The sequence below is a fragment of the Melanotaenia boesemani genome, chromosome 8, assembly GCF_017639745.1.
Source record: "Melanotaenia boesemani isolate fMelBoe1 chromosome 8, fMelBoe1.pri, whole genome shotgun sequence".
NCBI classification, from domain to species: domain Eukaryota; kingdom Metazoa; phylum Chordata; class Actinopteri; order Atheriniformes; family Melanotaeniidae; genus Melanotaenia; species Melanotaenia boesemani.
The window spans coordinates 20,007,947-20,034,088 of record NC_055689.1 but is presented as its reverse complement, the minus strand read 5'-3'; the positions used below and the strand labels follow the sequence as shown (position 1 = coordinate 20,034,088).

The window sequence follows — 26,142 nt, the reverse complement described above, 5'->3', positions numbered from 1 at the left end:
AATTTAAGATTCTTTTTTTCTTTAATCCTTTGTTGTGTGCTTATGACAAGGGACTATATCCCCGAGTAAACGTAGATCAGTGCATGTCAGTCTCTGAGGTTAGAAAGCTACATAAATAGAGACCACACAGGCCGTTCGCAGAATGCATCCTGTGTGCTAGCCGTGCAGAGGTAATATGAAGCAGACTAGAGTTTGGACAAACCTTACAGTGAATCCGCTCCAGGAATATGATGAAACCAGGAGGATGGCTGTATCAGTGTGTGTGAGGCAAGCCATGAAGTTGTCATTGTGGTGAAACAGTCTGCATGAAATTGTTCCCATGCAGCGGAAAGAATTTAACTTGAATTAGTTTCTAAAGTCTGGATGAAAATGCAGTGGTTGCAAAGTGTTGAGAAGGATGTCAGGGTAAGATGAATAGTTTGCCTAAATGATGTCAGATATCTGATTAACATATAAGTGCTTGCGATGCAATATAAAGCCTTGACCATATGAGAAATGATACAGCTGTATGTAGGATTGTTTTAGGGACTTACTGTCCTCCCAGCAGGTTTAAAAAATTATAGTCAATGTTTCAAAAGCTTTGTTCAAGGCAAGCTACTTGAGTTTTTCTCATTTATACTGAGTAAGAATTCTAATGAATGATGAACCTAAGTGTCTTTCATAGATGAAAAACTTGTTTTTCACTCTGTCCCCTTTTTTCTAATTTATAGGTTTTGTTTAATTTCATCTTAGAATGTCTCAGGAGGATTGACATAGGGTCAAAAAACAAGCTCACGCAGAAGTGGGGGCGACTAATGTAGTTGTAAATGACTCGACTTCTCATTTATTTTGTGATATCAATAAAATCTTTCGTGTTCATTTTGCCCTGAGTTTAGACTCTTAGGTTACTTCTTTGTGTTCATATTCTTGGATATATTACCCACAGGATAATAAAATAGTAATAATAATAATTTCAAATATCGATGTCTGCTAGATTTAAATGTATATTTTTATTTTCAGTCAAAATCCATATAAAAACATGCTGGAATGATTCATCTGTCAAAGTTAACATGAAATATAATGTTCAATTATGGTGCAATTACATTATCATAAAGTATGAGATGCAGCTGAAAGTAATTATTATTGCTGTGATCATTAGATGTGCACATTGTTTTGTTCACTTAGTTAATCAATCACTTGGTCTAAAAATTTTAAACAGAGCTGCAATTAATTTGATTAGGTTGAAAACTAGTTTGAATGTATTGCATCACATTTTACCTTTAGATGTAATTATCTGAGTCTGCCTTTCATTTCACATACTCTCGTCTGAAGAGAAATATATACACTCATGTTAAAATCTGTTTTTGTTTGCAGCATACCCAATTCACTCCCTTTAAGTATTATTGATTACATTTGCACATATTTAGCAAGAAAGAGCTCAAGAAAAACAAGAAAAGTTTTAGACTATAGCATCAAAGTTTTGCTTAGAATAATGTTCATGTGTGAAAGAGAACGTCTTCAAATGTGGACCATAATTGTAAATTTGAGCTAAATCCACATTTAACCTTGTTATTAGCTTGAATGTATGTAAGATAGTTTTTTTGGCCTTCTGGTGGAAATAATCTCTTGTAGTTAACCTTAGTTAACTCCTTCCAAAATGACAAACCTGATATATTTTGCAAATAATGCATCATTTCCTTCTGTGAATGTAGGGCTCTGCAGGCTTTCCTGGCTTTCACCCTGAAACTGAGATCACTGCAGTCCAGATGCAACATTTCTTTTGTCATTCTTTAAACAAGTTGCCGTCAGGTGTGGAAATTATGTTTGATTATTTTGACAGAGCTTTTGGTGTGATGGCAGCATATGAATGAAGTTTTGTAATGTTGGACATCGATTAGACAGATTTCTTCTTGTCTGGATGTTGTTCATTAATATCACACATGTTATGTATTAGCTTTATGTAATCTTTCTTGAGCAACTAATCCAGTTTGTATTTGGTCTACAGTGTGAAAAAAATTACATCACATCAGTGCTTTTCTTCCCCTCAGAACATCGACATGTCACATGCAGGAAATGTGCTGAAAGTGAATGGCTGTGCTGTGTGTTGCTGCACCGCTCTTGTTTAGTGAGTTCAGGTGGGGCTGACATTGCAGAGCCAGTTACGGCTGCTTGTAAAAATGCAGTTTAACATCGGAGAGAGCCGGAGAGCGTGTGTGGGTGTGTTTGTGGAGAAATGCAGAGGAGAATTATACAGGAGGTGAGTAGTGAGGCTTTTAGAAAATTTATGAAAAGACTGATTAAAAGGAGAAACCTTTCTTTTCAATGTCAGCACCAAGCTGCGTCCTGCTCCTCTTTAGTGACCTTGCTTAACCAACTGTTCTGAGGTCAGTCTTTTCATTTCAGAATCAAACAGAAACTGCTACTCAGAGGTGGTTTAACATTAGTGAATGAAACTGACATTTCAGTATTTTTATCCTTTTGATTCTTTCATGGTTAACTTTCCTTTCTTTAGGAAAAAATCTGTTTTTTTAGCAGTTTGAAAAAAAAAAATTAGGCATGGAATTTAAATAATAAGAGCCAAAACAGCAACACTCACTGTTTATAATAAAGTGAATTATGGCTGATTACCAGAAAAAAATGAATAATTTTGATAATGTAGTCATTTAAAAAGGTTATTAAGCAAAATGCCAAACATGCAATGTTTACAGATTCTCAGATGCAAACATTAATTATGATGGAGTAACAAGCACAATCTGTCTCCTATGAAGCATTTTAAGGCAAAATTTTTCTGAATGTCACACTGAGAGTTCACAATCCTCTAAACACCCAAAACAAACTATGCAATATACATGCAGACTGGAGCAAAGCATACAGTTCCATTTATGTTTTTGATGCTCGCAAAATACACATCAAAAATGGTAAAATGGTTTGTTCAGGATATTGTTTTGCTTGTCCCAACTCTTCCTCTGTAAGTGCAACTCAAAATCAACAATGGGAAATAAAAAAAACTCAAATCTTGTTTGAGTTTTGGATTGTTTGTTTTTCTTTCCTTGCATTTTGCTCAAATAACTGAGCAATCAATGATAATTAAATGTTAGTTTTTAATTTTTTTCTTGAGGGATAAAACAAATTAAGTCATAACAGTAATTATTTTATCAAATCGAATTTCACAAAGTGTTTTATATAATAAAAACTATTTACACATATTAAAATACAAGAAAGATAAAATAAGCCTCCACACACCAAAGTATAGCAATTTAAAACACCTGATCCTAATCTCACACACACACACACACACACACACACACACACACACACACACACACACACACACACACACACACACACACACACACACACACACACACACACAAACACACTCTCTCTCTCTCTCTCTCTCTCTCTCTCTCTCTCTCTCTCTCTCTCTCTCTCTCTCTTTCTCCCCCTCCATATTCTCTCCATAAAACATAAACTCCAATCACTAATTTCTGTCTCTTAACTCAGTGGTTCTGAACCTTTTTTCCTCGAGGACCCCCTTCGTGCAAATACTAAAAAGCCATGGACCCCCTGCCCCACCCCATGCTTGGTTTTATGCCTTCAAAAGTGAGATTCACACCATGAAAAATATATTCTGGTTTAGTCCTGTCCTTTGATAAATCCAAAGTTGATGAATGAAAAACATATTATATATATATATATATATATATATATATATATATATATATATATATATATATATATATATATATATATATATATATATATATAAATAAATAGAGAAGGTTTGTGGACATTAATCACAATAGCTCCAATGTTCAAAGCCTCAGGGACCCCCTGTGCTCTTTGGGACCCCAGGTTAGGAACCACTGTCTTAACTGAATGTTGGTATAAAAATATTAGTAAAAAAAAACATCTGTCTTGACGCTGTTGTGAGAAAAGGCACACATGGCCACAAAGGGCATGTGTCATTATTTCACTGACAGGTGAATGCAACAACTAATAGAAACATTCCCTAACACACTTTTTCCAACAGCCTGTTCCCTCACACAACACTTTTTGAACACGTCCTCCTTTATTTTGGCTTGACACTAACCTGGTTGTTCAGCTTGGGTCTTTGTTCTCTTTTCTCTACTAAGCATCTCTGCTCAGCCCTCTCTGTTTCACTATGTCCATTTGCCCGTTGGCACTCTATCTTATCTCCTGCTTCAATCACTTGCCCAGAAGCTGCTGAGCACACCAACTGTTGTGCGGTCTCGGTAAAATAAAGAAACATTGCACCTTTCAGGGGACTTCTGCGTGGGCTTTTTGAGCTGCAACAAAAGGACATGCCACCTTAAAGCATGTTTTATTTTGCTTAAGTCTCATTTTATTTAGAGCCAGTTATCCTAAAGAAGATGACAAGAGATAAAATTGCAACTGCCTTGGATTGCAGTTTGGATTGTAGATGTTACTAAAATTCATTTCAGCCCATACTTACATACAGTAGTATAAGTAAATTTTTCTTTAACCATCTTAAAATTATGTTTTGACATGTAAATGACTTATTGGAACTGAAACAAGTGGTTATTAAAGTGGAATAATAAGCACATAATGGCCAATCCTAAGATGAATTCACTTTTAATGTGTGAGGTAAAAAGAAAATAAATAAATAAAAGAATCGCCAATTGGCTTTCTATTATGTTATATTATTTATTACTTTTTTTTCTTTTTCTTTACTTGGAGCAGGATTTTATTTCCTTTTAGAATGAGCTAGCATACAACTAATCAATAAATCATAAAAACAAATCATAAAAAAGAATTAAGTTGTAGTTAAGATGTCTTGAGCATATTTTATTATATCCGCGTGCGCAGCTGTAAACCACAGCTTACAGCCTGTTAATCCTAACAATGATGTATCTTATCAGCTAAGTGTTGATAAAGAACATTTGGCAGACGGCTCTTGGTGTTGGTGCATGTCTGTCTCTGGCAGCTGGTTGCAACTTCTCTTCATCACTGGTGGAGCCAAGGAAATGACATCATGTCCCTACAGGGTTTGAAAGGGCAGCCCTGACAGGACTGTCATGACAAAAGAGTTCCCCGGGAACATCATGGTGCACCGAGGACAGGGAAAAAAAAAGAGTGTTTTCTCAGTGCTTGTAGTTCCCATCTCCCACTTCTAGCCCATCAACCATTTTCTGGTGTTTGAAATTCCCCTCTCACATGTGTGTCTTTTTTGGTCCTGAATGTAGGGCATGGGGGTGGGGCAGAAAGTTCTCCAAATTAGTAGTTATTCAAAGAGTGGAAGAAGAATCATTGTGTTGGCAAGATCCAGCTCTACAGAGCCACATCTCTATTTCACTAGTAGGTTTTCAGCTTACACTTGGACTTGCGCATTAGTTTTGTTTCCAGTCTTACTTGATATGTATGTATGCGCTCTTTAACGCTCTCTTCTCTGTGTTGACAATTGAAAATAAATTAACATTCCTGGGCTTTATTTTTGTCTTCTCTAAGCCTGTGGAGAAAACTTGGAGGCGAACCCAGGAGGTCAGGCCATACTCACAGCCTGTCAATCCTCCTTGGTGACCCCACCGCCTCTTTCTTTCTCCCCCTTCCATTCTTCTCCTTCTCTCTTCCCCCTTCTCCCATCCATTTAGTCCCTCCCGGCTTAGAAACTCCCAAACTTGCCCCCTTCTCTCACTCTCTCTTTCACCGGCCGCCTCTCCAGCTTGAGTGAGGCAGACACAAGCTTTGTCAAAGGAGCCTCACATTCATTCAGCCGGCTGTTGCACGAAGCCTGGTATTTCATGTTAAGACATGTGGGCTGTCTTCTTTTACCCATTTATTTTAATTATGTTTTAATTGCCCGGTGTCCCTTTCTTAAATGCTTGCTTATTATTTCTATCATGCGGATGTGAAAAATTTGCTGTGGATTGTCATTTTCTCCATTATCTTAACTGATGATAGATCTCTCTCCTTGGTTTGCTACAGTGTCTGTAGGAGAGACAAAAGAAAAACAGATGTCATGAATGTTTGTGAATCGTTTTTCATTTCATTGATGGCGCTTTTGTCCTATTTCCAGAGTGATATACTGTTAATGGAGAGAAAACCTCTGGGAATATACTGTATATCCTATATTTTTTTAGGAAGGGGAGCTCAACCTGCAAATGAAAATGAATAGCTTTTATCAGTCCTCCTCTGGTGTATATTACATGTTTGAACTCATTAGATCCACTATATACTACACTATATACCATAGTCATAGTATATAGTGTAGGTGGTGACAGTTAATTATATCTATGCACCTTTTTTTCAACTTATCTGTCGCAGCTGAACATGATGATCATTATGCAGAAATCGCTGGCCCAGTAACAAATAACCTCAATTCCCAGGCTTCAGGGGGGCTCAGTGTAGATAATTCCTCTGCATAATATCTAAGGGGTTAAGGATGCCTCTCTTACCTCTTGAAAACATTTTCTGCTTGAGAACATTGTAGGCCCCAGCCCCCAATAACTTACAACCCCCCCCAATCCCCTGATGTGAAATTATGATGCGTCTGTCAGTACTTGTGTAAAGCATCTTCATGTTAATCGCCTAATCCGTTTATCTCAAGTCCGGACCAATTCACTGCAGAAATCCCACCAAACAAAACAGTGTTTTTAGGAAGATGAGCATGGCTGTGTCCTTCGCCAGCTTAAGGGAGAAAGGAGGCATGTTGCTCAGCAGGGCAATGGCTGGTGAGGAGAAAGAACTCCAGGGTGGCGAGGGCAAGCAGGGCCAGGCAGCCTCTCGCCCCCTGGTGTATGGAGGAGCTGAGTAGCTCAGCAGGTCTTACAGGCCAGAAGGGCAGGAGCCCCCCCCCCCCCCCCCCCCCCCCCCAACTCTTTCCAATCTCCTCCTGTCAGCTACCATTATGGTTACCCCATGGCCCCAGGGTTCATATTTGGGGGATGATAAATGGGTGCAGAAGAAGTCCCGTGTGTCACTGGAGATATTCTCTCTGATATTGAACTGGTGGCAGTCTTGTTGGTAGACTGAGGTCTATAAGGCTACATTCACACTGCAGGTCTTTATGTTTAAATCCTATTTTTAATGAAATCTGATTTTCTTTTTTTTTTTTTGTGGTTGTTCACGTTATCATTTCAATGCAACCTTCATCACGCTGAAGTGTGAATGGTATGTGGCCCTGATGTGACACGCATGTGCAAAGGATAACACAATGTCATGGTAGTGCGTAGTTTTTACAAATCTAATGGATGCTTTACGTCTGTTTATAAATTTGGAAGTACTTGTCTGCTCTGAACCAATAAAATAATGACCAACTGATTCATTTAAGAAGGAGAAAAAAAAGAGCACACATGTTAACAATGGCCTTTTGTGGAACAGTGGGTCCTACTTCTGTACAGAGGCATGTACAGACAACACAGCCGAGTTCGTCTGTGCAGAGTCCTACATGGATTCAATTTTACCAACCTGCACCACCCAAACTTGTTAGGATGATTACCAAACCCAACCCATTGATATTTTCTCGTAAAGTCTAGACCAGATCTGATGATGTAGGATTTAGCCTGCGACCTAACTTGCACATTAACACATTGTATTTGCAAATACACTCCCATCCCTCCCTTCGTTGCATTACTTTTCATAATTCGTTCATATTAGTGGTGTTCCGATCGATCGGACACCGATCATTATCGGCCGATATCCGTAAAAAAGTATGTGATCGGTGTTCGCCGATCAATGCCTTTTGTTGCCGATCACAAAATCTGACCACCTATATTTCATACTCTGCAACCTGCAGAAGCGCTGCGGGCAGTGTCATAGCTCCCGCTTTCCTCCACAATTTGCATGCGCGCGGTTGCAAATCCAAAGCAAACATGTCTGCCGTGTGGAAGTTTTACACTGTGTGTGAGAGTGATGTAAAGTTTGCATCCTGCAACACGTGCAACGCAAAAGTACCTCGCGGGGGAAGTACGTCAAAATCCTTCAATAAAACGAATCTAATACGGCATTTAAAGAACAAACACTTGACGGAGTACGCTGAATTTTCGAGGCTCACTGCACAGAATGAAAGGAAGACGCTGGTGCAGCCAGAGCGCAGCTAACGCAGCCAACAGTTACCAACACTCGTCCGTATGAGCGTGACAGTCAAGCAAATAACCACAAAAATAATTCAGTTAATCGGCCTTGACGACCAACCGTTCTCAGTGGTGGAGGACGCCTCTTTTACTTGGCTTTTTTTTTTAGCAATATTAAGATTTTGTTTTACTTTCTTATTTAGCCTTATGAGAGCCTTATGTGTTTTCAGTCTGTTAAAATATAGTACTACTGATTACTGAAAGATAGCGCATTGTACTATGTACATGTTATTGTCTAAATTAGGGGGATTTTATGGTTCCTTTTCCACATCAAATAGTCGGCAGTGCTTTTAAGAAAATTACAGCCAATCCATGTGATTATCGGTGATCGGCAGTGATCGGTGATCGGCAGTGATCGGCACTCATGGGTGATCGGTATCGGAATCGGCAACAAAAAACCTGATCGGAGCATCCCTAGTTCATATATTTAAAGCGTTTTCATTTACAGCAAAAAAGGAAAAGAAAATAACAGTAAATATTTGGGAAACAGCAGAATTGTGATGTTTGTCTGACTTCTGTGACGTCAATGTCAGATGAAATGCAGCATGACCGTTCAGACTGAGGTCACTTCCACGCAGATTGTGTATGTATCCAATCTAGGACCACATATGAAAGTGGCCTGGGTCAGATTTGAAAACATCGAATTTGTGCTGTTCAGACTGTCATTAAAAAATCTCATATGAGTCTCAAATGGGCAAAAAATTGGAATTGAGCTGCAGTGTGAACAGAGCCTAAGCTGCCTCAGTAGAGACTCTTATGAGACTTCCCATGCAGGAGAGCAAGCCCCCTCTGCTTCGCTCTTATCTGATTCTTATTGGCGCCACTGTCAGATAAACAATTGCAAGACAAATAAAAGTGTAATTTTCATAAAGCCACCCAAGTTTAGCTGATAAATTATAAGTTAGCTGTACGAGTAATTCCTTGGCACAGACTTTACTGTGACCTCAAATGAAAATAAATACACTCAGGCTTCAACAGGCTGGGTGAGGATCCAGCAGATGTTTATTCCACCTCTATCAGGCACTGGTCCCGTATAGAACGGATCTAACAGTGGCTTGAATAATGGCTCAGTATGCTAATGTCAAAGCGCCCCATGTTTTGTTTGTTTTCATGTTACCAAAAATATCTAAGTGCATTAACGAAGCCCAGAGAGCGATCAGAGCTGACTGCCCTGCTGCTTAAATTTAGGTTCATTATAAAATAATCAGAGCGGTTGACGGGTGGCTCAGGAGGAGAGGCATTCAGCAACAGGAACCATTCACTCGCTTCTGCATAGCGACGGCAACCAAGTGACCAATCCTGCGCATGTGTATGTTTGTGCATGTGTGTGTGAGTGTGTGTGTGCATGCATTGGAGAGATGCTGGATGGAAGCCACAAGGGAATAAACAAGATACAGTATGTTCCTGTGTGTGCTGGTGTGGGTGTATGGATGTTGTTTCTAAATGTGTCCACATCACAAGGAGTGTGCATGATCTTGAATATATGTTTGTGCAGGCATACATACATGAGTGTGTGTGTGAATGGCATTTCACATATGACACACAACACATCTCTCCTTAGTGTTTGATTTTGGTAAGCAGCTTATCTGTCTGGTGTGTTAGTCTGTCTCAGGCTCTAACCTTTTGCTGCTTTTCGCAGACAAGGAAATGTTTTGCTGCCCCTTGATAAGGACAGAGACAAAAGTAGCTCTCAAAGCACCCATGTCTCTAATGGCGTTCTGTGTGAACGTGTTGCCGGAGCGACAAGCTTTTTTCCCTCGGGGATCTAGGAGTAAATGGGGAAGGTGGAACATAGAGGAGTGGGACAATGAAACAGTGTAAACACTCAGTTGTAACATGCTGCAGAGTGCTAAGTGAGTGCCAAGCAGCAGGCATGCCATGTGCTTTGTTTTTATGTTGGTGCCCTCATAAACATGTGAGAAGAAAAGTTTAGATGTTTCCGTGAAACTTGTGCTCTCAAAAATGATTTTGTTTGTTTGATCAAACCACAGGAAGGAGTTTTGTTTTCATGGTGCTCTGACATTTGTTTGACTCTATGTCATAAGCAGCTCACACATGAACTGTTGATTGGCACACATGTAGAAAACAGAGGCACGAATTAACCCCGCAATGGCCAAACTCATGATGATAATGACAACCATCCATTCCCTCCATTTTTTTTAATGTAGCTTTTTTCCGTTTTTCTTTTTCCAGATGAAAAGATGAGTGGTGAAGCTTCTCTCAGAACTACAGATCGCTGAAATTGTTCCAGCTTTCTCTCCTCCCACTGCAACACGTTGAGCCACTGTTATCAACCATTATTCCGTTGGATCGCTGGCATACAGTAACACAATGGCCTCTGCACTGTGGAGGTGTCCAGTGTTTCGTTGCCTTCTTCTTCTCTTCTGCATTCACTGTTCACAAGGTGAGTTACCATGGAGTTGCACTGCTGAAAGTAGTGTTAATGCTGTTCTTGTCAACCTTTTAAGAAACTACTTATTATTCAGCTTATGAATATGTTGAATTAATTAGCGCACATTGTTGTGGCCACTTTCGTGAAGTGAAGAGCTGCTGTGCGGCAAGGCTGCCAAGTTTTATTCTGTGGTATTTACCCTTGAAATTTCAAAGAGTTGTTTAGGACACATGATTCTGAACTTACTGAATATTACAGGAAACTGTAGAAAAGGGGTTACTCAATTCAGTCCTATGAGGGCCTCAATCCAGCAAGTTTTCAATGTATTGCTGCTTTAACCAGAATCAAATTAAATGGATCTAACAGCCTTTCAAGTTCTGCACAGTGTCTCATTGATTTGAGTCAGGTGTGTTGAAGCAATGATACATGGAAAAACTACTGGATTGTGGCCATCATAGGTCTGAGGTGAGTAGCCCTGCTGTAGACTGAGATGTGGCTTTGCTTTCATGCCAGTGCTGAAAAAGGTCATTCCCTTCACATTTTCATAATTACACCTTCTCTGCTTTTCAAGATTTATAGGAGATTATCAAAGTGTACTTTAAGGTACTGGCTTTGTAAAGGACTTCTGCATTTTTAATGCAGTTTGATAAGAATGTTTTAAGTGGCCAGCATGGATGGGCGATATGGCCTTGAACTAATATCGTAATATTTTTGGGGTTTATTGCGATATACGATATATATGTCAATGTTTTGAAATCTTCTCTTAAACATTATGTTGATGTCAAATTCAACAAAATGATACATAAAAAGGGAGCATTGGCATTGAAGTTAGCTCTTTTAAAAGGGAAAATACAATGAAGTTAAATTTAGCAAACCTTTTATTTTGAAGCGGGGCCCTGCACTCTTAAGCTTTAAAAAATGAAAATAAAACAGTGCTTTCCCTGCCATAAACTCCCTAACAGCACCTCACCTAGAACATCAAGTTAATTTTATTTATTTTATTATCATTACTCGATTACTATTTTACATACTTTTTAATATTTCATTATTTTCAAATCAGTTATTGTATTGTTATTATTATTCATATAACAATTTTTTTTATTTTGCCCCTGATCACAGCAGAAGTAATAAAGGTTACCTTTCCTCTAGAACAGGCTTATATTTTCTCCTTTTATTTTAAAAACTAGACATGTTCTTTATGATGACATGTCATTACATAATGTTATGTCTCTACAAGTCGCAACACGCACACACAGGTGAGCTACTCTCCCATTGGCAGACAGTGCATGTCGCGTCAACCACTTTAAAAACAAACAAGACAAAAATATCTGCATTTTTAAATGCTCCCGGGGTACGCCAGTGTACTAAGAACTGCATATTCATCGTGGGATTGTGTACAGCTAAACAATCAGAATCTCCTCGTCATTGTAGTCATTTCTGGTGCGTATTACAGCTTAATTTCATATTCAGCTTCCATCTTTTAACACTTGGGAACTAGCTTGATGCTCGTACTCCATGTCTCCATGCGTATTTCCTTGCTCTCCTGAAACAACACAAATGCGTTCAGGCGGGTTTTCTGAATGTGCAGGGGAGTGTGTTGTCTGTCTGCTTCGAGTGAGAAAAATCCCAGGTGAGGGCTTAAAATACAACCATGACTATTTTTATGCGATGTCTGCAATATTGCCATTTTATAAATTGCACATGGAACAACTCGAAATATATCGAGTATATTTGATATTTCCCCAACCCCTACTTGGAACTATCTTTCTTCCCTCCCTCACCTCTGATTGATACATTTGACTGTAATTACAAGTATTGTGACAAAACACCCCGTCAGTTATATGCCCATCAAAACCACTGATGTTGGTATGTCTGCATTAATGATCATTTCCTTTCTTCCCTTTCAGGCCCATTGTATAGGGAAACAAAGTAACCCAAAATCACATGCTTGTGTGCCAAGCACTGATTACAGATAAATGTTGAAGCACATTATTTTAGGGCCTTGCTTTTCAATTTTATTTTTGCCCTTTTTTCCCCCTTTCGTTCTTATTTTAAGTCTGGCTGTGGTGTGCAATTTGTTAACGAAGACGGCTTGCTATGGAGCAGGCTACCTCAGAAATATTTCAAACTGAGATGCTTTTCTTCTTTTTGATTAACAATTTTGGGTAATAAGGAAGAGAGTCTGAAGAATAGCCCTCTGATTTGCTCTGGCTTAGAGACAGAGTTGAATAGTCCTGTTGAATTTCTTAAAGAGGAATACTGCTTTGGTATGCAGAAAGTGCAGGTCTTGGGTTTCAGTTGATGTGAGGGCTCTCAGGCTCAAGAATGCATATTTGCCGATCCGTCAATAAAGGAACGTGTGTGTGTGGGTCCATCTGAAAACAATATCTGATTCTATCCACATGCCATTCACCTTCAGCCTGTCCGGCCCTAAGGGCCTGCATCCCGGTGCTTATGATCTGTGCTTCCATCAGTGATTTTTCTCTCACCTGGTATCGACTTTCCCAGCCAGTTGGAAGAATGAACACCAGTTTTGCCTCTGTTTTGACAAAGTCTGTGCAAAATCAAATAGAATTGACCGCTTAATGGCATAAAAAGGGAGGTCAACATTTCTTTTCCTTTAAACATTTGAAAAAGTACATTTCCAAAGGCCAGAAAGTTGAAGATGGCAGATCTTTCCAATATTTTAAGTAGGGTTACTTTATTTATTACCATCTGTTACTGGTTTAGAATAAGAAAAAAAAAGAGTGTGTGTGTGTGCGAGTGGTTGTTTGTCCCCTATGTGTTGGCCCTGCGATGGACTGGTGAGCTGTCCAGGGTGTACCCTGCCTTTCACCTGTTAATGCTGGGATCGGCTCCAGCTAACCTGCAACCCATAATGGACCAAGCGGTACTGAGAATGAATATATATATATATATATATTTTTTTTTTTATATATACCAGCTAAGTTTTCAGTTCTTTGTGGGATTTTTGCTCATTCGTTCTGCAAAAGACTTTCATCTCTGTGAGTCTTGGCCAATCTTAGATGCATGGCTGTTTTGAGGTCTGCCCACAGATTTTCTATAATGTTTAGGTCTGAGGACTGAGAAGGCCAATGCACAACCATCAGTGTCTACCCCCTGAGGTAGTCCATTGTGAATTTTGAGGTGTGTTAGGATCATTTTCCTGTTGGAAAGGCCATCCTATCTTGAGTTGTTTTTTTTTTGTTTTTTTTCAAACGTGTGATGTCTGCTTCCAGGATTTGCTGGTATTTATCTGGACTCATTCTCCTCTCTACCGAAATGCTAAATGTGTTACTGACTTCAACACAAGCCAAGGAAATGATCAATGCACCCATGTGCTTAGCAGTAGGATAGGTATTTTTCTAATACAAGTATACAACTTTTTTTTCTAAACAAATCTTTACTCATTGCCGTCAAAATAAGTAAAGTTCTAATAATTCTCTCAAAAGTTTTTGTTTATTTTAGATCTCAATTTGACCTTTAGTGTTCCTGTTAACTACTGTTCCTTAATTAGATTATTTAATGATGAAATGGTTACCTGAAGACATTTCTTAGCTGTCTCCCACTTTGTGAGCATCAATTACTTAAATTATCAGAGTGCTAGGCAGCTGCCTAGAAAAGACCCTGGTTGCTGATTGTTGAGACAAAGTTTAAGAATTATCTAAGCTGAGAAATCTGCATTAATTGGGCTTTCTAATGAAGAGTGTAAAGAAGCCTCTACCTTAACAAGCTCATTAAGACCTGAGACCTTTTTTAATGATCTGAGTGCTCCATTTTTTTATACTCATAAGCTGCAAAAACATAAATAATGCACTTGTCTTAAAATGTATAATGAAATATTTTAACTTTAAATGTATCCATTTTGAACCTCAGCATATCTACTACTTACTTAACTACTCAGTAATAGAAATTTTGTGCAAATGTTTGCAGGCCACGGTAATTACAAATGCGGGTATTCAACCTCAGATTGTTTTAGTAGATTCTGCAAAGTAAAAGCCTGTGCATAGCTATTATCCATATTTCTATGGTAATAATGTGTCATATGAGTGTGAAAGGGTAGTGGGAACATGCACGGTGAATCCACTCAAAAAACATCACCTGAATCTGCAACTCTGCTCATCTCCGAGCTTTACTAGTTTCAACACGATGTTCAGCTGCCCTTATAACTTTCAATACACTTTCAATAATCTCATAGCATCATTTTCATCTACAGCAAGCAGAAAAAAAGCCTTGAATAAATGCATCTTGCACTTCTTGTTAAGCACCACACAGCAAATAGGTACAGTTAGCAGCTATCCGGTGAACACAGTGGAGCACTTAGCAGCTGAGAAGTCAGTGTTTCCCACTGGAGTTTGTTGGATCCAAAAACAGAACTAAAAGCACAAGAGATATTGGATTTAGATTCTTTAGATAAGGAGATGAGGAGATAAAATTAAAAAACACTAATGCAGGATTACATGGGTGCATCATTTTTTATTTTATTTAATTTTTTTGATCCCCTGTGTGTAGGATGAAAATTTTAATCTTGTGCTAGAACAGCAGCCAATGAAAACTTCTGTGCAGAGGTAATTAAAGATGTAAAGGCATTAAAGTGCAGGAAAGGGTGACCAATAATGGTCTAAAAACGTTGACAGATTTTATTATAGTCTATTTTAAACTCATTTATTATTTTGTTTAAACTTTTTGCTGATCAAACTTTAGTTTCAAAGGTCTTTGTTTTTTGCAGACTCTTCCTTCACTTTTACTGTTTCATCCACATCCTTTTACCATTTTATAACCTATCTGTAAAATGATGTTTCTGCCAGAGCAAAGTAGGTCATGCAGGTATTAGATTTGTTGCAGACCTTTCAGACCACTGTGCCACAGAGTCTAAAGATATGAAAGACAATGACCAAACTCAGAAGGAGCAACCATAAATGCAGAGCAAGTGCATGGCAGCATATCTGCTTTGACTAAATGAGAACTGTTATCTGAGTCACTAAAGTAAAGAAAGACAGATGTGAGAGGAGGTTATATCTTAAAGTCAATTTTGTGTTTTATTATCAAAAAGAAAGCTGACACCTGAACGTCTAAATTTAGCAAAGAAGTCTAATGTAAAAGATTAAGGGGTTTGTGTTTTGTAGCTGAATCACATCGCTGTAGAGATTGGGATCAGGGCAGAGGCAGTGTTTGTTAACGTCCTGTTGAGAATGTTCTAGCATGAACAAAGAGAGTGAAGGGAGATTTTAATCAGTTTTCTTATGTATTTTCTTTTTCTTTCTTTTTTTTCCTTGAAGCTGTAATCAGTATAAAGAACTAAGGAAGAAAATGCACTAGATTTCTGGGAACGTGTTTTGTGACGTTACTACTGGTTTCCAGCTCCCGCTGCGCTGCATAACACACTGTATCCCTCTCAATAAGGGAGATTTTTTTGACTGCAAGAAATTCCTCTGTCGTACACAACGTCATGCCTGTGCTTCTCCTTGAAAGGTTGCAAAGGTTAACGCTACGTCTCGGCACAACATTTGTCTCAAGCAGTGCCATACATTGTGCTGATAGAGGAGCCTCCCTCGTGCCACACTGGTATTTCCAGTCCTGGGGTTAACTGAATGGGGGAGGCTTTTGTGCTCTAACTCCTCTATGGCCCCGGGCCATACACATCCAGTCTGTCATCCATTGATATGCTTGGCTTGCCATTTTATAATTCATATCGAATGCTGCGGGTCCATGGTAGGGCGATCATGAATTATCTGCTAAACCGTGGGAGATTCACAGATGACTGGTCAATCTGTGTGGTGAGAACAAGCACAGAGGAAGGGGGGGAAATGTGATATATAAGTCTTTCATTGAAATTCTGCCCAACTGGAAGTATTCCAGGAAATAAGGCAGGGGTTCATCATTAGGACTGAGTGGACTTTCCTGAAGATTGGGAGCCACATAGAGATGGAAAAAATCATCTCTTTTCTCTTTTTTTTCTAAACTGCTAATACAGTTTTGTCAGCTGTTTGCCACTATCCCTGGCTGCTGCTGCTGCAGCTTTTGGGTGTCTGAGCGATGCACTAGGCATATTTCTGTATGACATTGCACTACAATATGCTCTTTTAATAATAACCTGGAAAGTTTTGAATCATAAGAGAACATGAAATTGAAATGAGCCAGACCCACATGAATCTCTAGGATCAGGATTTCACTCGGAGGAAATGAAATACAATATCACCCTCGATGGGGTCATCCTAGATTTATTGCAACAGCGATTTCCTGAGTGCGTTTTTTGGTAAGGCAAAAGCAGCAAGAAATGTTTCCATCCAACACTTGAGTGTTTCCTCCAGAACAGACCATTGTCCATTACTTTGTGTTCAGACAAGATTGTAAAAGTTTCAGTTATATGGTAAGCTGATGAACAAGCACTTAATTTAATGGTCTAAGAGCAGCGGTTGTCTGGCAGTTTGATTTTATTTGTTGAGGATGCCCTAAATCTCGCTTGCTTGCAGCATCTCCGAGCTGCACGATTCACGCAGTTGTAAAAGTTGTAAAAATACTGAAACACATGCATACCTCACTTTTTCCTAAATGCTCTCTGCATGTTCTTTTTCTTTTTCTTCCAGCAGCCTAAATCAAATAACAGATGAGTCCGGCTTACAACCACAAAGTAGTTCGCCTCAGATTCTAAACTTTCAGATTTGCTCGCAGTAAGGTGCTGTTTCACAGGAGGGTTCAGCTGTCATAACAAAGCAATGCATCTAATCTTGAGAGGAAGCAGAGAGGTTTCAAATAAAATCAAGACTACACTATAGAAAACGGCAGAGTTTTTGCCTTTTCATTGTCTATTTGGGAAGTGTTTGCCAACACTATAAATCAGCTTTGGTGCAGAATAAAAAGTAATTATGAAAGCAACAAGAACCTGTCGGATTTTATTGTGTCTTAATGTTCACAATAGTTTTGAGTAGCTCAGAGGCATGTTAGAACTAATTTATTTGAACAGAAAGCACACAAGCTAAGCAAACATGCAAAAACAAAAGCAGGTAACATAACATTTTTGTGCTAAGGCAATCAAAGCAGGTTGCTGCTCTGAATACCTGCAGCAGTATTTATGTAAGTGCTGCTTCTCCAGCTGTTTTGTCTTTTATCCTGACATATATTTGAAGCAGTAATTTGTCAAAGGGGAGCAATGCATAAAGTGTGTAAAAGAACACAAATGCCATTTGGACGAAAAGCAGCTAACTGTTTGTAAAAAAAAAAAACATGACATTTCTGTTTACTCTTTGTGAAAATTGCTCCAAAGTGATGCATTTGTCTCTACCTGTTGTCTCTGCTCCCTATTGCAAATACCATAACAGCTCAGATCTCACATTCTAGCTACGGATGGTTATGATTTACACTGTAAATGCTAGGGTAAAAAATAATGTAGACAGTGGGGAAAAATGGCAAACAATAAAAAAAACTGTATTGGATTTGGCAAGTTTTACAGAAATGTACTGTTTCTGTGTTTTCACATTTTCAGGTGGAGAAAATGGCAAACAAAAATAAGAAGGAACTAGTTACACTGTGATTCAACATGCTCTGGTTTCTGATTCGCTAGGTCTTGCATGGCTGATGGTCATATATGATGTGAGTCGGTGTAATGATGTGTGTTAAGTTTCTTTCTCTCCATGTCTGCTGGCTAGCTCATACTACTGGCCATGAATGTAGCTCTGTTGTATTCACTGGTTTAGTAATCTCCTCAGACTGAGAGCCAGGGCCATAGAGTATGACCACACATTTTTTTGTCTAGGAATTAAATGTCACCTCAGGGCGGGTCACCTGCAAACAAAAGGCCACCAGCCGATTTGCAGGTATAAACAGTCTCAGATAAGGAACCTCTCTCCTGCCGTGCAGGAAATTGAATAAGTACGGAGCAAGAGAAAAAGTCAGCGAAACAGCCAAGCACAAAGAACGTTCTTGTTTGCCTTACACTATCAGTATTGACCTCTTGTAGCGTATACCCTCATTGAACGTGCACGGCACAATGGTCTCATCGAAGATGAGGAGCAGGAAGCTGTCTGTCATCTAGATCTCCCCATCTAGGCATCTGTTATCAGCGCTCCTGTTTTCTGCTTGCATTGACCGGAATGCTGGTGGAAGGGAATAGAGCAAGGTCATCACGCTCAAGTCAATCAAAGTGGTCAGTGCTGCAGAGATAGCAGGGGGTTATTGCCAAGGAATGTGCTTTTTTTCATTGACTTTTCTGGTAAATCTCTGTGAGACTCCAAACAGAACTGCAGAAAGGTCTCTGTACAGTATCTATGTGCCGATCGATCACTTATAAAATGACCAAATGCCATGAGAAATGGTAAATGATCAAGCAAGAGCAGCAGAAAAAACAGAAATTGTATTTTTGGATGTTTATGTTCTGAGCTTCATAACAAGCTGGGGTCAGAGCACAGGGTCAGCCATGATACAGGGCATCTAAAGTAGATAGTCAAGGACTTTTCCCAACAGTGGTGCTGGACCTTGAACATCCAACCTCCCCATCAGTACCTTAATGGGATCTTAGCAACATTGTGTTTTTACTACAATCTAACTATTGTAACCTTTCATGATATTGATTCTAAACACAACCCTCAACCTGTCCTACGTATTCCTAAACATTGTGATTACTTGTCTTTGTTTAGAGTATGCATGCAGCAGATGAAATGTCACAAAAAGGGATTGCACTGGCATGACCAACACATTTTTTAAATTAGGTTGCTGCGGAGTCTGCAAAAGGGCTCCTGCAGGAAGAACACTGTGAGCAGGAGCTCAGGATGTGTCCTGAAGACATTGCTGATAAAAATCACTTTTTAATCTAAGTCAGCACAGACTCTGCCTTGATTGCATTAAAATCTGTATTTTAATGTGCAGTGAAATGTATATTAGATTAAAAACATATGTTAAAATAGTAGAAGCAAAACAAAACAATTATGATTTTTGTTGTTTGCTTTTGTGCAAACATGAGCCAGAAAAAAAATATTTTGTTCGGGTGAAACACAGAAACATAATTGAATGAACCAGTACTGCCATTGCACATCTGCTTAAATAAAAATACAGCTGGCACTTTGCAACACATGGGTTTGCTCATGAACAGGAAAGTACCAAACTTTGACCAGTGGAAGTGCTGGTGTGACTGTGTTACAGACCACTGCAGGCTCTGCATCTGCGATCAAGATTAAGTTTGTACTTCTTATCAAAATAGTCTTTCCATTATCATGTTGAGGCCCTGATCTTTACCCCCTAGTTGTCATCTTGTGGTTCATTATTCATGTAATTCATGTTCCAGTTTCATCTTATCCCGATGCCCTGTCTGTGCTTTGTACAGGCAGGCCTGGGTGAAAGGACATGGGGGCCAATGAGAGGAACTCTGCCCCAGTAAACAAGAACAGAGACATGAGCATGTGACAGAGACTAACTCACATCCTCCTCCTCCTCTTTCTCTGCTTCATCCTCCTCTTTTTTCCTCTTTATCCTCTGGGAAGCACCTGACTTATTCAGAGATGTTTCTTGCGTGGAAAATCCAGCTGGGGCTTAAGTGCAAGGGTAAAATATGGGCTTCAAGGGGAGTTAGGCATCACTCAGGGTAGATCAAACCTGTGAAACTATAACCCTGCTGCACTCGAGAGAGTTACTTTAACTCACCTCTTTCTGTGTGTTTCATCAACTTCCCTGAAGAGATGCAACAATATGTTGGATATTGAACAAGCAATGAACCAATTCTGTCACAGAGGTGCTCTCCTGAGAGCATATAGAAGGTTTTCATCTTCTGAGCCAAACATTTATTTCTTTTAAATGTTTAGCCTCTGTGATAGTTATTTAATTTTTTATGAAGGGGCTGTTTGCTCAGTAGATTATAAAAAGGTGTTGATTTATGCTCTCCTTAGTTCTGATGAATGTGCTAATGGACAAGACAAAACAAGATATTGCAGCTCACAACATCTTCTACAGAATTATGCTTGTCGTGACTTCTGATAAGCATTAACCTCCCTTTTTTTTGCATTTAAAGGATTATGTGTCTTAGTAATGTAATGATACTCCCTTCTTTCCATCATGTTTTCTTTGATGTGCACGCACAGGGTCAGAGATCATGCTATCAATTGATGGAGAGGAGAAAACCTTGAATGTTAGCAGCCAAATTAAGACATAGTTATCATAGCCTCCCCTTTATGGTATTTTTTCTTCAGTTTCTGACCCCATGGGAGAAATTCTTCATCTGCAGTCTTCTGCAGCTGAGCCGGCTGTTTTGCAGGGCCAGAATAATCCACCATGTCCACTCTGCATCACTTGCAGCAAAACCAAAACATTTTCTGTGTTGTGTAATACCACACAATGTAAACCACACAACTTAAAAATGACTTCCTCTGTGCATTTCAAATATTTCATGTTGTTAGATGTTGTTAGAAGAATATTTAACAGAATATTTAACTGCAAATTGCTTTGTTTTTCTGGTTTGGTTTTATTGTCTTACTGGTCTTTCGTTCTATTGCAAACTTAAATTTTTTTGAGATGCAAATCATCACGACTCTGAAAAAAAAATTAAGTGAATTTAAGCTTTTTAGACATCTTTCAAACATGTTTTCTTCCAGATGGAAGAGATCAAGTCCTCCAGCCTAAATGGCCTCATTGTCACTGCTGTCAGAGATGACCATATCACTGTTTCTGCAGCCAAAGCATTTCCACCGTAAAACCCCCCACCAAATCCAAGGAACGCTGGGATATAGGAGCTGAAGACCTCAGTTTGAGACCTCTTTGGGACTTTCAGGCTCCATTTACATGACGACACAATGTTTTGTTAAGTTTTGGTCTCTCGTTTACACGGTAACAGAGTTTTGGATCGACTGAGCCACAATTGTTTGAAACGGGCTTCCTAGTAAAATTTTTCTTAAAATGCAAGGCGAATCCTGTCCGTGTCAACACAAATTGGAATCTTTTGGCAACAATGAAATCTGTTACGTCATCTTGCTTTTGCGCAGTCAGTCCCTGTTTACACCCTCAAACAGCATGACAAAACAACAATGGCAGATCTCCGGCAGATGTCCTGTTTGTGCAGCTGAACCTTTTAAAGTTATTTTGGTCTATGCACTAGATAACCGATACACTTCACAAACAGTTGTTATGTCTTTAGGTCTGATGAGGATGTACTGCACACGTTGGAAGTGTTGTTGGAAACGTCGTGAAAACAGGTCCTTAGTTTAGCCCCTTTGTTTTGGTTCATTTCAGGATCTTTTTACTTGCTGTGAACTTTCTCTTTGAATTGATGTTTTTACAGAATTTACCCACATGAGATTGGCAGGACATTATTTGGTGCGCTTCTGTCAACATTTTGACATCTTTATTTTTTTCCACAAAAAGGTGAATCTCACCAGTGTCATCATCAGAAAACACATCCACATATCTCCAACTCCAAATTGCAAGTCAGGGGTTGACATGCAGTCATGTGTTCTGCAGCTGTGATTGTAGCAACAAGGCTTGAATGCGGCTCATTTGTTGGCCAGGTTCATCCACTTCACAAAGTCTCTTTTTACTCTGCATCCTCACAGAAATAAATAAAAAAATCCAGGAAATAAGTCTCTTAAACCCACAGAATGTAATTTTCTTGTATGGATTAAACAAATAATATTCAGCACTGGCCAAGAATTGCTTCTTTAGTGTCTAACCTTCTGACTTCATATTGCTTTTTCTTTTGCCTTGAAGTGTAGATGGGCTGATTTAGTTAGCCTTGGACTGAGCAAGAGTGTTTGCTTAATATGTTTTCCATCTTTAAGCTAATTAAACAAATGAACTGCTAGTGTTAGAGCCAAATCGGAGCTTCACCAGAAAGTGTTGTCAATACTTGTGTAGAGAATTTCTTAAAATGATTAAAAACATTTATTATTTTAAAAAGCTAGCATTCATATGCTATGCTTTTTCAGCGTATCTTCCCTAGTCTTTTAAATTAGCAGATTTTTGAATTGTCAACATCAGCAAGACTCAGGTTGAAAAATACCAATATTTGATGTTTGAAGTGTTACTGCTCACCTGACAGAGAAAATATTAAATGCCTCCATCTGGTGTGATAGTATCTAGCTTTCTATAAATGGACCCACCTGAGGAGTCAAAAGGCAGCTGCAGGATCTGTCACACTTAACCTCAGCGATATGACAATCCTTCTCTTTAAACCCTCTCAACCAGACGTGTCAGCATGGAATATGTCATTCTTTCGTCCTATACTTCTTTTTCTTTTTAACTAAGAAAACATGTAAGGAATGAATTGGAGAAAAGGCAGTGGTCATGAAAACAAATTGTGGTTTTGGAATTTGAACTTGCAATACAGAATTCACATCTCATCAAAGAGAAAAGGGATACGATTTAGAGTGCTTCATCTAACCACAAATGGACTCGATCCTATATTGCCAGTTGCTATTTTAGAATTCTGATATGGGAATCAAGAGTGTCTTATAGCAGCCGTCTGGGAAAGGCTGGTGTAGCCCCGGGGTTTGTGGTCTTGTCTGACACTGTCTTTAGAAACAATTCCCAGCAAGGTAGACCAGAGCGGGGACTAAAGTGCCATGGGAAATGGTGCCATATGTCCAACTTGATTTTCACTGTTTTGCCGCATTTCGACAGTTGAAATGAAATATGAACTGTTGAGGCTTAGCGAAGACTTCTTGGGGTGTCATCTGTATTTGAAAAGCAGGTGTTACTTTGCAAATCCCAAATCTCCTTTCTAATCTCCCACCTCTCTTCTGTGTGCCTCTCACAATTGTGTGCTGGTCATTTTCTGCATTTGGGAACATTTTGAGCAGCATCTTAAGACGCCTTATGAATCAAAACTTCGGAAATAGACGTTTTTGTGTTTTTTTGTGTTTTTTAATTTTTAATTTTTTTTTTTTTTTTTTTTTTTGTCAGCCTGGTGTAACTTATCTAGTTTGGAGACATTTGCACACACAGTTATCACATGTCTGTGATAAAATAAATAAGTCAGTGGTCTCTTGATTTTTTAGTTTTTAAGCCCATTTTCTCTTATTGGCCATTAATTAGAAACTTTCACTGAACAGCTAAGAAAGAAAGAACAGTGAACCTGGAAAAAATAAATAAATAAAAGAATAAAAGAAGCAAAAACATTGATGAGGCTTTGGTCCATACTTGTAGAGAAATTAATTTTATTTTTAATATTTTTGGCCCACTCTACAAATTTCTGTTCAAAATCTTTAATCCAGCAGAGTAAAACCTGCGGTATGACCACTTCGTCACTTCGGATATTGGATTATGGAGGCATCTCCCACTGCTGAAGGAAAAGCTTGACTCTGAGATTTACTCTTTCTTCCAGAGATGTTGGCTACCAGTAGCATAGGGAATGATACAACATAAAAAGACAAACAATCTTGAAGTTCTCCTGCTGTGACCACGCTGGGGACACTCTTATTTGACTAAAGGCTACACCCTCCTTTATGGTGCAAAAGAAAGCGTCCCTGTCAAACCGAAGCTCAGAACAATGGGGGCCAGCCTCAGGGAAACAGGGCCATTTGCATGCAGCTGTTTGCCGTTTCCAGGACCACAAAGGCCAATCAAAGGAACCTTAATGGGGGATGACAAGCATCAACCACCGCCTTCACTCTCTGTCCGTACCAGCCCTCGTCACTTTCCCTACCCTCCAAAAAGTGGTCCACTTTATTTTTTTCCCTCTCTCTTTTGATCGAACATTCCTTCAGTTTTTTTCTCCCACTGTCTGATGTCCTGGTGTGCAGCTTGAAGAGTTAAAGGTTGGTCATGACTGACTCTTGATAGCTGACACACCGAGCAGCAAAGATGAACCTGAACATTTGTGTTACAGTCTGCAACTCGCAGTTGCCAAATGGCAATATTTCAACACCAAACCTCCATTATCTTTTCGTTTTATCTCCAGGGCTTTAAACGCCACAGAGTGTAACTCTGTGGATGGTTTCAGATGCACCCATCTGAGCCACAGTGCCACTTACAATTTCAAGGGTGTTGATAGAAAACAAAATATGTATTATGAGGGGGATTGTCACCAGTGAATTATAGGCTGTCAAGTGGGGAAAAAAAGGAAAAAAAATTCCCAGAATGCAACATATTGAGCCGCAGTCTCGGCCTTGCTTTGCTCTCTTGAGCTCAATAGACGGCTTAGCAGGCAGGTCAGGGGGAGGAATCTGAAAAGCTACTTTCCACACAGTCACTCACTGACCAGAATGCATGATAAGGCCTCATGTCAACAAGGGCAGGAATGAGGATCAGAGCCAATTATCGCTAAGTCAAAGTGGTTACCATGGTGATTTGACTAGATGGTGTATATCAAGCTTACAGGTTCCTTACTGATTTTGTAATTTAATGTCAAAACAAGGCACTGCTACAGCAAGAGCACTCTGTTCTCTCCACACTTACACCAGGTTTGTGCTATAGATTTTGTCCTGCAGTTTTCTTGACACCATTTTCCCTGCAGCTGGTGGCCTTCTGTCGCAATCTTCAACTCCTGCAAAGTTGAACAGTCAAACAAAGCACAAAGCGTGAGATGAAAAGCTTTTCATACCCCCCCCCCCCCCCCCCCCCCCCAAGACACACTGTGCACACAAACAATCTTGCCTTCTTTTCAACATCTCGCAAAACTTGTTTAAACCAAGGAAATCCACACAGAAGAATACACACATCCAAAAACCTTTGTTGTCACATAGTTTTTGATTTTTAGCTGTGTCTAAATCCTGGAATCTAAAGCAACATCAACTTAAATTGCCAAAAATAAATTTCCCTTGAATTCAGCTTTACACATACTACACACACACACACACACACGCACACACAAATCCTTGTTTAAACACAGCATATTTTAGATTTTTTTTGGACAGATTTGTCATTACATGCTCAATTACAAGTTGACAAGACAGTCATTAATGAGACCAGAACCATCCGCAGTTTGGAGAAGAAGCAATTTGTTCTTTAGCCCGCCAGCACAGACTAGATACTCCCCCTAATTGATGTAGTGTTAGCCTATGACCAGGGCGATCTATACAGGCGAGGGAGGAGGAGGCCAGCAAGGCACAAGCCTAATCAATCGCTAGGCTTCTGTTGACACCAGCATGCCATCATGCCATAGTTCTCTGATAGATGGGCAGAACCACCACTGGACAGCTAGAGAGAGGAGGTTTGAAAAGGCAGATGGTGTGTGTGCGTCCATATGTGTGTGTGTCCATGAGGGTGGTTTAGCCGAAAGACTGTCCCTGCGCTCAGAATTTTAAAACCCCATGAGATGCATTCTTTCTGTCTGTTCTCTGTAGCTGCCGTGATAAACCCGTCACTTCTTCCATGAGGAATGGCAGACAGAGTGATCATTAGTCTTCGCAGTAAAGCCGCGGACTTCTCTCTGTGTTTTATCATCCACCATTCTGGACAGGTTTTCTGAAAGGTTTGGGTAATTGTCATAGTTATTGGAAAAGATGGAGTGACCCCATAGCCCTTCACTTATGATTTGGCTACACTGACGTCTTCTAATGAGGTGATAAACATTCCAGCTAAGCAGAATCTACTGGCCATTAAATGGATCATGGTTTTATAATGAAATGTCTAGTGGCTGAATGCCAGAGAATTTATACCATTAGTTTAATATTTTGTTCTCTTGCTACCTTTACTAGCATGTGCAGAAGTTTTTCCTAATATGCATTGACTTTAACATTA

General features: G+C 39.4%; 1 protein-coding gene across 13 annotated transcripts in view; it reads left to right on the top strand.

Annotated features, from left to right (window-relative positions):
- The window catches only part of LOC121644435 (adhesion G protein-coupled receptor L2-like), a 92,729-nt gene that overhangs the window by 11,419 nt on the left and 55,168 nt on the right, over positions 1 to 26,142 (top strand). For all 13 annotated transcript variants that reach the window (XM_041992343.1, XM_041992332.1, XM_041992345.1 and 10 more), the window contains exon 2: positions 10,287 to 10,497. In XM_041992343.1, coding sequence (XP_041848277.1) covers positions 10,425 to 10,497 — 73 coding nt within the window. In that variant the 5' untranslated portion in view covers positions 10,287 to 10,424. The remainder of the gene's footprint in view (positions 1 to 10,286; positions 10,498 to 26,142) is intronic.